Source organism: Hemitrygon akajei, chromosome 18 (assembly GCF_048418815.1).
Source record: "Hemitrygon akajei chromosome 18, sHemAka1.3, whole genome shotgun sequence".
NCBI lineage: Eukaryota > Metazoa > Chordata > Chondrichthyes > Myliobatiformes > Dasyatidae > Hemitrygon > Hemitrygon akajei.
This window is the reverse complement of record NC_133141.1, coordinates 47067795-47083293: the sequence shown is the minus strand read 5'-3', so window position 1 is coordinate 47083293 and position 15499 is coordinate 47067795. Positions and strand designations below refer to the sequence as shown.

Sequence of the window (15499 nt, the reverse complement as noted above, 5' to 3'; positions counted from 1 at the left end):
CCTTAACTTGGAAGTAGAATTCATCATTGAATTCAAAGTCATTCTTTGCCAGGCTGACATAAAGGAGCTTTACCAAGGCTTCATCCAGTCTCTCTGGATGAGGGTTTTACCGGAGGATACCCCCGTTTGAAGGTCTATACACCAATATAGAAACAATGCCCATGGCAAAAAGTATAGCCTCCAGGGGCACTGACATAGAATTGACTACCTGGATGAAATGGCAAGTGTCCTTGATGTAGCTGGGGTGGTTTTTCCATAGCTGGTTAAGGAAAGCATCCATGTACTTAGCTGTCCTGTGTGTCTCACTGCCAGTCTAAGACGATGGGCTTGCCGGGAGGTATTCTCCAGGAACGGTTCACCAGTCTGTGTTCTTGTGTATTTTGGGGACAGTACACAACTTCCATACCCGTGGCTGTGTCCCTGTCAGATACTCCACTTGTTTTTCTTTAAGATAGTTAGCCCTCTTCAGTTCTTCCAAAACGTTCTTAATTTTCTCCTGTGTTTACTCGTGCATGGGTTCTGGCAGTTTAGTGTAGAGTTCTGGGTTGTTTAATTGTCTGTGTGCCTCTAACAGGTATTGTTGCCTCTACTGCTCTCTTTATCTGCTAGTTTGATAACAATCTCATTTCCTCTAAGCTCTTTCAGGGCTGCTCTCCCTTTCCTAGTTAGATTAGGTTTATCCCAAATACACCAAGGTTTAGGGTTAGGGTTCAGTCCAGTTTCTCTCCGTTCTTGGGTTGGCAACTTTGATTGGATTCATCATGATTGCACAGTTGAAATTGAAGTTCAAGTTTATTGTCATTCAAACATACACATGTATACAGCTACATGAAACAATTCCTATGGGGCCAAGATGCAAAACAGAGTGCATATAGTCACACACAGTCACAAAATAACATCAAGTCCCTGAGAGGCAGGGCCTGAAGATTGACAAAATGTGAGGTATATGTTTATGTAAGGCAGTGTAATGTTACTGACACTATTATAATAAAACAAGCAGCAGTATAAATATGTGAAACAGCAGCAATAGAAGATGAAAGGTGACCAGTGCACAATGAGTGTGTCTGTGAGTTGAGGAACTGAGAGTAGGGGCAGTGTGTTAAGATGACTAATACTCTGGGGGAAGCAGCTGTTACCCAGCCTGACAGTTCTGGTTCCTATTATGCAGTACTTTCTGCCTGTGGTCATCCATCCTACCGTAACTTTTCCTTGCATTCAATATTTTTATAACCAATAAATGAAAGTGTTCAAAGAAAATTGGAAACAAGTTATAGTAACGAGTCAATAATTTTCCTCACAGCATGACCAGATTGAAATACTATATATAAACCATTTGAGATTCCAGGTCATTCCAAGAATATCAGTAATACTTCCTCATAATAAAGCAAGCCAAAGTCAGCATGGCTTTCTTAAGGGCACTGCCTCAGAATTAAGGGACATTGTTTTGGAACAGAGATGAGGAAGAATTTCTGTCGCCAGTGGTGAATCTGTGGAATTCGCTGCCACAGATGGTTGTGGAGGCCAAGTCATTGGATATATTTGAATCAGAGGTTGACAGGTTCTTGATTAGCTTACAAGAAGGCAGGAGAATAGGGTTAAGAGAGATAACAAATCAGCCATGATGGAATAGCGGTGCAGTCTTGATAGGCCAAATGGGCTAGTTCTGCTCCTACGCATTTTAGTTTTATGGTTTATATTGTGAACCACATTCATGTTATTTCACAAAATTCAATCTAACGAATATAGGAAAGTTATCTACTAGAAGTTTTGTCATCATTTAAAGCACTAGATTGACTTACAGCTCATCAATATCATTCTCCTTAAAGAACCAGTAATTTGCTGCTTTCAACCCCAACTCTTCTGCAGTACCATTAAGGCCAACAAATACGCTTAATCCTCCCACTCCATGGTGTAGAGAGCTCAGCAGTGCCTGGATTGCTGTGGGGCCAACAGAGAAGATTAATTACCATCAGATCTGCCTACCACTGAAGGAATTATTTTCATGCTCCCAGATATTATTGGCAAGTCTAACAGGATTGTTTTTTCTGTTGCCTTGATCTGAAATGCCATCAAAACAATGATAAATGACTAAAAAGCCACTCTGAGTTCCTCAGAAATGACCAAGATGGAGCTCAGCCAGACCACTGGACATTAGCCAAACACAAGACAATGGTGGTATGCTATTAGGCCTACATCAATCCAGGCAATACTGTTTAAGTTATTTTGCACCATTGTTGCTGAGATCATAGAAGCTTGCAGTCCAAAGCAACACATACAAGATACTGAAGGAACTTAGCAGGTCAGAAATGAACAAACAGCCGACATTTCAGGCCAAGACCCTTCTTCAGCTTCCAGTCCAGGCTATTCTGGCCTGGCCTGGAAGCTGAAGAAGAACATGGTCACAGACATACTTGCTCGATCAATAATTGGGATAGTGGAATACTCCCTCTTGTAGTATTTGGGAAGCAGGGAGACCTCCCGTGTCCCTGAGGTCTACAACTGCAAGATGTGCATCCAGCTGCAGCTTCTAAAACTCTGCATTGAGGAGTTGGAGCTGAATGAACTCCGGATCATTCAGGAGGCTGAATGGGTGATAAATAGGACATAGAGAGAGGTAGTTACACCCAAGGTATAGGACACAAGAAACTGGGTGATGAGCAGGAAGGAGCAAGGGGTTAAGGAGCCAGCGCAGAGTATCCCTATGGCCATCCCCTTCAGCAACAGGTATATCACATTGGATACTTTTTTTGGGGGGGAGGGGGTGTGAAGGGGTGACCTAACACAGGAAAGTCACAGTGGTCATGTCTCTGGCATTGAGTCCAGCTCTATGACTCAAAAGGGAAAGTGGGGAGAAAAAGAAGAGGCACATTGTGGTGAGAGGCAATTCATTAGTTAGAGGAATGGACCAGGAAGTTCTGTGGGTGAGAATGAGATTCACGGATGGTATGTTGCCTCCTGGGTTCCAGGGCCAGGGACATCTCAGATCAAGTGGATGAACAGAGTAAGTATTTTGCATCAGTCTTCACTGTGGACAACACTAGGAGTATGGTAGAAGCTCCAGGTGCCAGGGTTCATGAAGTATGTGAAGTCACCATAACTAGATAGAAGGTTCTTGGGAAACTGAAAGGTCTGTAGATAGATAAGTCACCTGGACCAGATGGACTACACCCCAGGATTCTGAAAGAGGTGGCTGAAGAAATCACGGAGACATTAGTAAATCCCTTTCAAGAATCACTAGATCTGGAAGGGTTTCAGAAGACTTGAAAATTGCTGATGTCACTCCACTCTTCAAGAAGGGAGAGAGGCAGAAGAAAGGAAACTATAGGCCAGTTATAGACCTTTTTAAAAGCTATTATTAATGCTTTTTGAGATAGTGATTTAGATGCATATCATATTCTTTACTGAGTTAAGTATTGTATGTAATTAGTTTTGCTACAACAAGTGTATGGGACATTGGAAAAAAGTTGAATTTCCCCATGGGGATGAATAAAGTATCTATCTATCTATCATCTATCTATCTAACGTCAGTGGCTGGGAAGATGTTGGGAGTCGATTATTGAGGATGAGGTCTCATGGTGCATGATAAAATAGGACATAGTCAGCATAGTTTCCTCAAGGGAAAATCTTGCCTGACAAACCTGTTGGAATTCTTTGATAAAAATAACAAGCAGGATAGACAAAGGAGAATCGGTTGATGTGTATACTTGGATTTTCAGAAGGCCTTTGACAAGGTGCCACACATGAGGCTGCTTAACAAGCTATGAACCCATGGCATTACAGGAAAGATTCTTTTTACGTTATATGTCAATGACTTGGATGATGGAATTGATGACTTTGTTGCAAAGTTTGCAGATGATATAAAGATACATGGAGCAGCAGGTGTTTTTGAGGAAATAGAGAGACTACAGAAGGACTCAGAGTAGGAGAATAGGCAAAGAAGTGGCAGATGGAATAGTGTTGGGAAGTGTATGGTTATGCACTCTGGTAGAAGTGAAAGGGTTGACTATTTCCCAACTAGAGAGAAAATACAAAAAAAAAACGGAGGTGCAAAGGGACTTGGGAGTCCTTGTGCAGAATTCCTTAAAGGTTAACTTGCAGGTTGAGTCTGTGGTGAGGAAGGCAATTGCAATGTTAGCATTCATTTCAAGAAGACTAGAATATAAAAGAATGTAATGTTGAGACGTTATAAAGCACTGGTGAGGCCTCACTTGGAGTACTGTGAGCAGGTTTGAGCCCCTTATCTTACAAAGAATGTGCTGGAACTGGAGAGCGTTCAAAGGAAGTTCACAAAAATGATTCCAGGATTGAATGACTTGTTATATGAAGAGCGTTTGATGGCTCTGGGCCTGTATTCACCAGAATTCAGTAGTATGAGGGGTGACCTAATTGAAACCTATTGAATGGTGAAAGGTCTTGATAGAGTGGATGTGGAGAGGATGTTTCCTATAGCAGGACAGTGCAAGACCAGATGACATAGCTTCAGAATAGAGGGGTGTCTTTTTAGAACCGAGATGAGGAGCAATTTCTTTAGCCAGAGAGTGGTGAATCTGTGGAATTCACTGCCACAGGCAACTGTGAAGGCCAAGTTTTTAATGTTTATTTCAGGCAGAGACTGATAGATTCTTGATTAGTCAGTGCATGAAGGGATACGGGGAGAAGGCACAAGATTGAGACTGAGAGTAAAATTGGATCAGCTATGATGAAGTGGTGGAGCAGACGCAATGGGCCGACAGGGCTAATTCTGCTCCTATGGTCTTATATGTGTACCAAGAGTCTGCCTTCACAACATTGATTTTGGGTGCCTGGGATCGCTGTACTTTTTTAGACCATCCTTGTGAATTGCTTCACAAGGATGCTGAGCATCTCCCATCATAGATATTGTAGAATGGAAGGACAAGTTTTCTTCAGTATTTTGAGTCTGACAATGTCACTATAACTATAGAAATTTTATTGAATCATCTGCTGTTACCTTTGATCTAAAGACTATAAAACATGAAGTGATTTGAGTTTAGAGAGACTCAAATGAGAATATATCCAGGAGAATGTTTGCTTGTTGAGATGAATAAACCTTTTATATCAACCAGCTTCAAATATCTCTCTAGTTCACAGTCTCAACACTCACCACTCTTACATTCCAGACAAAGGGACTGCTTTTAAAGCAGGCAGATTGTTATTCATGTTCCTTTTGACAAAACAGTGAATTGAAATTTAATTTTAAACAATGCATCTTACCACCAGTGCTCTTTGCTATAATGATTTGGTCATTTCTTCCAATACTAGGCTCAGTGACTAGGCAACATTTTTCATATGCCTCTAGAACATGAGCCCAGCCAACGCCATCATTTCCATTATTCAACAAGCCAAATTAAACTGGTGGCTCCTCAACCTCGCACAATAATCCTTCTGAACAATAAATTGCTCACTCCCCTCACTGAGCTATTATGAGGCACAATGGCATAGTGATTAGCACAAAGCTTTACAGTACCAGGGTTCAATTCCTGACACTGTCTGTAAGGAGTATGTACATTCTCCGTGACCTCGGGTTTCTTCCAGGTGCTCTGGTTTCCTCCCACAGTCCAAAGACCTACCAGTTGATAGGTTAATTGGTCATTGTACATTGTCTCGTGATTAGGACAGGGTTAAATCGGTGGGCACTGCTCAAAGGGTCAGAAGGGCCAACTCCAGATTGTATCTTAATAAAGTAACAAGTCAGTTGATTTGAACCTGGCCATATAACTGGCATATTTTGAAATAAACAAGTCACAAGAACAAAGATCCAAAGTCAATCACAGCCATTTTCTAAACCTTCGGAACCATCAAGTAAACAAAAAAAAAACAGGAAGGCTAACTATGTTATAGGTTGCAGACACCAAAAAGGGGAAGTAGTATCATTATTTAGTATTAATTATATAAAAGCAAGGATTTTACTGCTGAGGCTCTACAAGGTGTTGGTTAGACCACATTTGGAATACTGTAAGCAATTTTAGGCCTGTATTTAAGGAAAGATGTGCTGGCTCTGGAGAATGTCTAGAAGAGGCTCACAAGAATGATCTGGACATGCCCTAATTTGGAAAAATACTGGAAAGATGTCTTCCAAACTCTATCCCAAATACTTAATTACAATCTGGAACCTAACCCTACGATTGCTCTTCTCAGCACCTCCGGAGAGGGGACATGCACCCAAGTCTGATCAAACATCGCACACTGTCTTTTGCTTCTCTGTTGGCCAGGCACACAGTTTTGCTCCAGTGAAGGGATGCTGCCCTACCCCCCCCCCCCCCCCCACCCCACGCTCAGCGGCTCAGGGACATCACGTCCAGTCTACACCCTGAGAAGATCCACTACTCAATCCAGAAATAAAGTTCCAAAAGGTGTGGGGACCCTTTCTTGAATATTTTCAAAATTCCCAGCCAGATTAAAGGTCCATTCTTTCTCCCTTTCCTCAGTACATAAATCCCTGACCTCCAGCATTTTCCAGTAAAACACTTCAGACTCAGATTAGTTATCATACAACAGCCTATGTATTAGAAAAATACACCTCTATACCAATGCAGCTCTGTGGGGACAAAGGCTCTGTTTAACCCTGTTTGCTAATGCATTGATGGCTTGGAGTTGGGGACTGGGAGGGGTGGGGTGATAATGTTTGTACACTGGGTGCATCTCTTACATGAATGTGAATTGTACATTTGTTATGCACTGCACAATTCTCCTTTACGCTATATTCTCTTTATTTTAAAAAAAACATTAAAAATATTGTCGAAAAAAAGAATGATCTGGGGAATAAAGGGCTCAATGTATAAGAACCATTTGATCTCTCTCAGCTGTACCTGATGCTGTTCAGAAGGACAAGGGGGATCTCATTGAAATCTACCAAATATTGAAAGACATGAATACTGTGAACGTGGAGAGAATGTTTCCTTTAGTAGGAGAGCCTAGGACCTGAGGGCATAGCCTTTGAATAAAGGGACAGGTCTTTAAAACTGAGATGAAAAGGAATTTCTTCAGCCAGAGGGCTGTGAATCTCTAGGACTTGTTGCCACAGAGGGCTGCGGAGGCAAAGTCATTGGACGCATTCAAGGCAGAGATTGATAGGTTTTGTAAAAACACAAAAGATACAGCAGATGCTGTAAATCTCAAGCATCTCATACACACAAAATGCTGGAGGAACTCTGAGTCAGGCAGCATCTATGGAGGGTCTATATCCCTCCATAGATGTTGCCTGACTTGCTGAGTTCCTCCAGTATTTTGTGTCTCTTAGTAGGTTCTTGATTGGTAAAGGAGTTAACAGGTTATATGCAGAAGACAATAATGGGGCTGGGGGGAAAAAAGCCTGATGGAGCAGACTCAATGGGCTGAATGATCTAATTCTCCATCTTATCAAACAATTCAGTAAGTGAGAAAAATTGAAATAATCAGTTATGTCCCAGTTGGTCCTGAATCACTTGCTTTAAACTGTATATTTGCTTGTCTCTGTATATTTTGCAATCAAGAAGTTCTCTTATGCACACACCTGGTTTACTCTGCACTTCATGTGGCAATAGTTCCTCATAGGTATTAAATACTCCTGCATCAGAAATCACAATGGGAGCAAACAGGTTTATTTCATCCTCACCCTTCTTCACAGTCACACCTACCAAGGAAGGATAAAACTTGATTAGCAAAAAATAAATCAAATGTACTTTGTCTTCCTCCTCAGTGAGAAACAAAAGCATTGAATTCACACCTACCATATGCTGCGCCATCTTCATTTACTAATATACGCCGAACAGGTGCCCGCACAAGGACATCTCCTCCACTTTTCCTGATAACTGGGATTATGTGAAAGGCTATCTCGCTAGCCCCTCCTTTTGGGTACCATGCACCTTTCTGGAAATGCTGAGCAATCGCGGCATGCATCACAACGCTGGCATCTTTGGGCACGACTCCTGTGGAAAGCAAACAGATCTCCAGCAAGAGCAGTGAATATGCAAATACACAATGGGTTTACCAAAAGTCTATAGAATCCAAGCTACAGACCATTTCCTAAAATTAAATTACATGTCTGAACTAAAATTCTGAAGCTTTTTGTCAGTAATTAACCATTATTCTAGACCATTGAGCAACAACTGTGTTTGCGTCACACAAACCAAATGCAAATGACAGCCAAACATGCATAAATTTAAGAGAACAACTCCACTCCTAATCTGAACTCCATCCAAGCCACAAATAATAGTGCCTGTGGGTCATTAAATAGTTTGGATAATTTATCAGGCAATGTCAAGAAGTTATACAGGTCCTCCCCAGGTTACAAATACCTGACTTACGGACAGCCCGTACCTATGAATGAGTGTTTGGGAGACCAGTGGGATAGATTTGCCAGCTGCTGTGGGGCTGCAGGCATCTTCTGCTTGGCACCTGGTTCATGGCAGCATCAGTGCATCTTGCAGGAAGATCTGAATGGTTCAGTTAAACACTCTGGTTTAATTACCGCTGCCCTTGGCTGGCTTGCATTTTTATTTGAACATATAGTCAAGCAGCCACATTTCCAGTTTGCAAGTTGTTCAGGTTTCGAACATTTCTTAGTAACGGAACCCTCTCGTAACCTGGGAAAGAGTATGACAAGTTCTAAGGACTTGAAAGCAGAGGTACACAGGTGAAGAAAGCAAATGTGAACTGATAAAAGGAAAACCCATTGGAAGCTGGGATTATTCTTGCTAACTCTTCAGTCACAATGAGTGAAAATACTCATTAAGTAGGGATAACACTTCTATCTGCCGTCCCATTAAGAGGCACAGTGATCCAACTGGTAGAGCCACTGTTTCACAGCATCAGAGATCCCTGTTAAATCCTGACCTCAGGTGTCATCTGTGCAGAACTTGCACATTCTCTCTGACCACATTCGAAGCATGGGTGACCACTACACTGTTGTGTCAACTTAATGTTAGCAAAAGGATTGGCAAATTCCAACAGAATTAAACATACCAAGAAAGTTATTTTAATTAGTTACTCAGTGAAAGGCAACACATATGATGAAAGCACATTACCATAATCACCACAGCAGTAACAGATGACTGCTCGAAGGTCTTTATTCTTTGTCCAGTCATTAACCACATCTGAAAGTGAGGTAGAAGCCAGCTTGAAAATTGACGTGAACCAGTGGATGATGCCAGTCCTTATGAGGAACCTGGCCAGTTGAAGAGGGATCATTTTTATTATGACAAATAGTGGAAGTTGTCTTCTGACCATCTAAGAAAAATAGCAAAATATGTTAGAAAGATCAAATCCCTCTTCCACGCACACAGGATGTCTGTGATTGTTTCTATCTGCTCTTTGGTATATTTTTATTTGTTCATGTGATGTGGATTACACTGCAAAAGCCAGCAGTTATTGCACATGCTCATCACCCCCAATCTGATAAGACACTCGTGAATTCACCCATTGGTGGCTCTGGAGTTGCGTGCAAGCCCAAACAAATAAGGTTAGCAGATTTCTTCCCTGATGTTGTTAGCTAGCTGAGTTTTTAAAAGGCACCTCAGTGGTTTATGCTAATTCAGACTTTTTTTAAATTTAAATCCCAGTCTTGTTTAACTAATTGAACTTCAATTCCTCAGTTGCTATTGTGTGATTCGAGCTTGCATCTCTGGATCAATGATTTAGAACTATACCACTTAAAGCATTAACCATTACACAGCTGGTGTTTATGACTGTCCTGAGTAAGAAAATATTTTCTATTTACAGATATTTAGTGCTTTAATGTACCACTCAACTCCACATGTATGGAGTAAAAGCCTCACCTTTACCTTCTATTTTGTAAAGACCAATGTGAAAGAGGCAAGGTGAATGTGTGGAAGGAATTAAGGAGGGATCCTTGGGAATTTCTGGATGTGACAGCAATTTAACCATGAAGCAATCTGGGGATGTACTGACCACATTCAAACAGAATAGAAGAAAAAGCTGTGTATATAACCTTCAGCAACATTCAGAGATTGCCAGATGCAAGAATAGTTAATGTTCTGTAAACTTTGCTGAGAACATTGAGAAAATAAAGAACGATAATGACTTAATTGAAGGAATGAATCTCCAAGACTGATGGATCACGGCATGGACTAGTCCTGCAAGAGGTTCAATACCTCAGGAGACACAAGAGACTGCAATTGCATGAACATGGAACACTAAACAGAGTGATGAAAGAGCTCAGCAGGTCAGGCAGCATTTGTAGACGGAAATGGATAGTCAATGCCTCAGGTCACAGCCCTTCATCTGAGTGAAGTGTCTTGACCTGAAACGTCGACAATCCACTTCCCTCAAAATGCTGCCCGACCCACTGAGTTCATCGGTAGTTTGTTTTTCGAGTAACGATGCTCAGCTTCATTAAGCAGCATCCAGTAATTGAGAAGTTGGATTGCTTTAGGAAGACTCAAGGTCCCAGAGACACGAGTCACAAGGGTGCAGGGACATGAGGGCCCAGATCGGAGGATCCTGCAAGTTGACTGGCGAGTCCTGCAGATGGGGGCCTGACGCCTGCAAGTCTGGGGACAAGGACTGGAGACTGAGGTAGCCAGTCCTGGGATTGGAGGGGTGTGCGTGTGTCTGTGTGCGTAGGGATGCGAAAGAACTTGTTTTGCTATTGTTGCTGTTGATTACATTGTTCAGCAGAACTCTGTGGGCATGCTATATTGGCGATGGAATGTGTGGTGACACTTGCAGGCTACCCCCAGCACATCTTGGGATACATTTGTTGTCAATGCAGATGATGCATTTTGCTGCATGTTTCGACGTACATGAGGCAAATAAGTCTAATTCTGATTAGTTGGGAATGGCTGTCCAGTTCTAGTGAGATAGCACACAACTTTAATGGCATTCGAGTCCTTATCAGTGGGCGGAAGAGCTGACTATTACAAGCTGACTAAAACTACACTGAGATAACTAGAGACCAAGATTAAAACACTGGAATACAGTACTGTAATATATCTATCTAGAGACACAGAGCGCTAGGGTGCCTAAGATTTTTGCACAGTACTCTATTTGTCAACATGGAGAGAGAGTGTTTGTAAATCTGTCGGGAGCAAAGGATGTTGGGAATGGCGAGGGTGGCGCACCATGGGTGGGGTGCAGGACAGGTGGCAGATCAAGGAGTGCTAGGGGTGGGGAGGGGCGAGTGTGCAGACACACCCAGCCCTGAGACACCAGGCAAGGCCATTTCATTCCAAACAATTGGAATATTGATCATTACAGAATGTCTCTCTGGTGCTTCCTGCTCCCTCCCCTCTCTATTCCCCCTTTTCCAACCATGATTCCCCTCTCCCTGCCCCCTTCCCATGCTCAGTCTGCAATAGAGAACCGTATCAGAATCAGGTTTATCATCACTCACATGTCATGAAAGTTGTTATTTTTGTGACAGCAGTACAGTGCAATACATGAAATTACTACAGTACTGTGTAAAGGAGATATATACAGTATATCTTGTGCCTGAGACCTTTGCACAGTACTAAGTGATAAAACTTATTGGAAGTGAGATCCTGGTATGAAATGAAGCAACCAACTGCATGCTCCAAAGGGCCTGAATGGCTCAGTTCCAATACAGAGCTCATCAACTGGTAGGTAGAAATGATACTGTATAGCAAGCAACAGCCCAGCAATCAGAAAAAGGAGAGCATCATGGATTGGACTTGGACAGGACCATCAATGTGGTGCTGCCTCACTGAAAGATTAGAATGTACAGATTTAAGATCTGTTACGAAGGTGAAGCAACTCTGAGGGGCCGAAGGGTACAAAGTCGCCCCCTCATTTTTGAGAATTGCAAGATCGCTATTATTTCGAGTCTGAGACCCAGGAAATGAGAGAGAGACACCCAGAATACACAACCAGGTGGAATGTCTCCTGACATCAGCGGAACGGAACCACTGATTACTGCTATTGTCTCTTGGAGAAGGAATTGTGTATTGAGTACTGTACTATTCATTGAAACCCCTCAGGGGACAACCAGAGTGGGCTGGTTGAGGGATTGCATCATCCCAACCTGACTGTGAGTAACAATAAAAGAGGGGTCTGGGGAACACCCCTTTAGACGCACCAGGAGAAACGCTAGAAATCCCGTGATAGCGTTTTATAGCGAAAGTCGGTGGAGGATCATGTGCGTCCTCCCTTGCCTGGGTGGCCGGCTCACCGCAGAAGAACGGTTTAGCTAAAGGAAAGGTCACACTTGAACGGCCACGACAACGAGACACCTGACGGATCGAAATCATAAAGGAAGGTTGGCAAAACCCGTAGCGTAACTGTTCGTTCGTGTTCTCTCTCTCTTCCCCCCCCCACAGCGACAACCAAAAGACGGCAGCTTGTGGAACTGCAGTGAACTGTACATTTCCATCGGACAATTCATTATCCCCTAGACAACGATAGAGCTTATTTCTTATTGATTATTATTATACCCGCACTTTTAGATTTAGTATTGACGACGTATATTATCTGTATATTTGCATTGATATTATTTTTGTGTATTTTTACTAATAAATACTGTTAAAAACAGTATTATCAGACTTCAACGGACGTCTCTATCTTTGCTGGTAAGTCACCCAGTTACGGGGTTCGTAACAGATCTTACTGAACTTTGGAACAGTTCAAGGGGTTAGAGTGAGCACTTTGGACCAACATTAGGAAGGTAAGATGCTGAGACTGGGATTCTGAGCAAAAGGAAAATGCAAGTCCGAGCAAAACTAATCACACCACGCCTTCACGGGTAGTGAACTGCACAAGGTGTGAGTATTTGTAATTGAAAGTTTCAATAAAGGTTTCACCAGCTGTCTGTGGTGCATGTCTAATATGAATTAATTTAGCGCTAAAAGATGACGCAAATAAAAACATACAAAATATTTCTTGAGCGAATACAACTAAATTTAAAAATGAGTTTAACATTCATTGATTCTGAGACATGTCCAAGCCCCACTAGAGAATCAGGCAAACTTAATTTCAAATTAGATATCTGAAGCTAAAAAAGTTAAAAAGCTGATTATCAGTTATAGTCACTGTGAAATTACCACTGTTTTTAAATCTTTCTGGCTCACTGACATTCTGCTGGGAAAGCGATCTGCTATCCTCATCTATTCTGACCTTTAGGTGACATCAGATACTGTTGCCCCTTGATTCCTAGGTTCAGTTCACTGGCAACATCGTCATCCTACGTACCAACAAACTGAATATAACCTCCATCCTATTGTAATTCTCCTCTCCCTAAAATCTTCAATCTGCATTAACACCCACAAGCCTCCTGCATGTCTATCAAAACTCCATCCTTGGCTAGTCCAGTCATTCATGACTGGTAACTGGACTGTTTTCTCTCCTTGAAACAGTTTGACATTGCCTGTGCTATCCTCCTCCATCAGAACCCCTTCACTGAGTCTCTTCATATGATTGCCCAGGGTAGATTCAGGTCTCCACATCACTAAAAGCTTGTGGACTCCAGTGCTCTACATGTACTATTGTACCCATCACTGTGCATGGTGTTTTTTTTGGGAGAGAGGGTTGACGCACCAGCCTCAAAATGTTGTAAGAAAGAGGGATGTTACCCAAGACAGGAACTACCAAATACCATCAAATTCACTTGCAAATCCTCACAGAACGTAACCAACTTACTGAATTCTTAACACGGGTTTTGAACAAACCAGACAGGCCTTCCTATATTAAATAGCTTAGTTCCTGAGAGACTTGAAATATTTTTAACTGGAGCAACAAACAATCTGCTGGAAGAACTCAGCGTATTGAGCAGCATTTATAAGAGGAAAGGAACTGTCAAATTTTTGGTCAAAACCCTGCATCAGGATGATTCCTTTCCTCCCAAAAATGCTGATTGCTCCAATATCCCCAGTCTCGTGTCTCCAGATATCTTAACTGATAGTGATGACAAAATTTCAAGTTAGGATTGTGTAAGATTTGTTGGTAATTTTGAATTTTAACCCCTTATGCAAGTGGTAATTTTCTGTTTGTAATCTCAGGTAACAGTTGTCTGCTGGCAATTTAAACAGAGGAAGTAACACTCATGGGAAATATCACATACCACAGATAGGTCTTTTTTCCCTCCACTATTGCCACTGTGGTAAATCTACATGATTTTATGCCCCAGTACAAATCTAATACGTTAAAAAACTATTAACATTATAATTTCTTAGTTAAAGTACCTCATTCAGCAACTTATCACATTCCTGAATGATTCAGATTGTGGTGTTATGATATTCTAAATAGGCACTTTAAGATAAATCCAGTTTCTAGTGGAAAACATCACCTTTGTAAGCTTTAGGTATTTGTCAATAGCTTCTTTTTCCTCAGGAAACTGTGTATTCAAACAATGTTGATAATTTCCCTCGCTGCTGTATAATTGATATGTGCGTAAATTCTCATGCTCCCCCAGGATTACATAGTCAAAGACATCATCCATCTTCGCCCATTCCAGTTGCCCATCTGTGATCTGGTCTGTTAAAGTTCGCAGTAAGGAATGCTTATGGAGTTCTCCTATGTAGTGGATTCCTGAAACAAGCAAATTGGGAGCAGTCCCAATACTTATGGTTACGCAGAGAGATCACAACCCACTTCAATCCACAATCCATACAACCAGGTCATTACCCTGCTGGGCCAGACTACTTGTCAGATTTCAGGAGGGTTGGGTTGGCAAAAAAAAAGGAAAAAAGAGAAACAATAAGTACTCCTGCTTGGTTTGAATTCAAATTTACCATAGGTACATCAGGTTGTTACACACAAGCAGATTTCTAATTCTTTCACCCTTGCCAACTGTCTGAACATAGAAACCACCTCAAAGATCAGATTAATTGTGTAACATTTCCATATCATTTCTCTTGAAAACTGAGCAGGCAGCTAGATGGAAATATATTCACACATGGCTATCCTGCAATTAAGATCAATATAACATTTATCTTCTTTTCATAAGATGAAAAAGAGAACCGAGACCTTGCTGTATTTTGCTCATCTGCAATCTTTCTCTACTTTAAGAAGTTTAAAGCAAATTTATTATCAAAGTCAACATATACCACCCTGAGATTCATTTTCTTGCAGGCAGTCATAGTAGAACAAAGAAATTTAACGGAATCAATGAAAACTACACACAAAGACTGGTAAATGATCAATATGTAAAAGAAAACTTTATAAATACAAAAAAAGTAAACAAACAAATAAATAAATAATACCGAAAGCATGCGCCTTAGAGTCCTTGAAAGCAAGTTCATGGCTTGTGGAATCAGTGCAGTATTGAGATGAGTGAAATTATCCACTTTGGTTCAAGAGCCTACTTAGATGATAGTCTGCATTGAAATTCCTTTCCTTTACACTATGTTTGTCATGTTTTCACCCACTCACTTAACCTATCCTTGCTCTGTCGCAGAGCTCAAATACCCTTATCACTATGTGCCCTCCCACGTATTTTTGTCATCAGCAAACCTGGATAGCTTCCAATCTGCTCCCTCCCCAGATCACAAATCATTAATTAAGGGCCATGAACTGATCCTTGGAAAATTCC

The 15499-nt window shown here is 41.5% G+C and overlaps 1 protein-coding gene across 2 annotated transcripts in view; it reads right to left on the bottom strand.

The window, feature by feature from the left end:
* The window catches only part of LOC140741429 (all-trans-retinol 13,14-reductase-like), a 37161-nt gene that overhangs the window by 20348 nt on the left and 1314 nt on the right, over positions 1-15499 (bottom strand). The window contains exons 3-7 of one of the 2 annotated variants that reach the window (XM_073071605.1): positions 14255-14496; positions 9024-9225; positions 7728-7925; positions 7511-7630; positions 1800-1938 (exon numbers count right to left, since the gene is read on the bottom strand). In XM_073071605.1, coding sequence (XP_072927706.1) covers positions 1800-1938; positions 7511-7630; positions 7728-7925; positions 9024-9225; positions 14255-14496 — 901 coding nt within the window. The remainder of the gene's footprint in view (positions 1-1799; positions 1939-7510; positions 7631-7727; positions 7926-9023; positions 9226-14254; positions 14497-15499) is intronic. The other variant, XM_073071606.1, reaches the window with a different exon arrangement.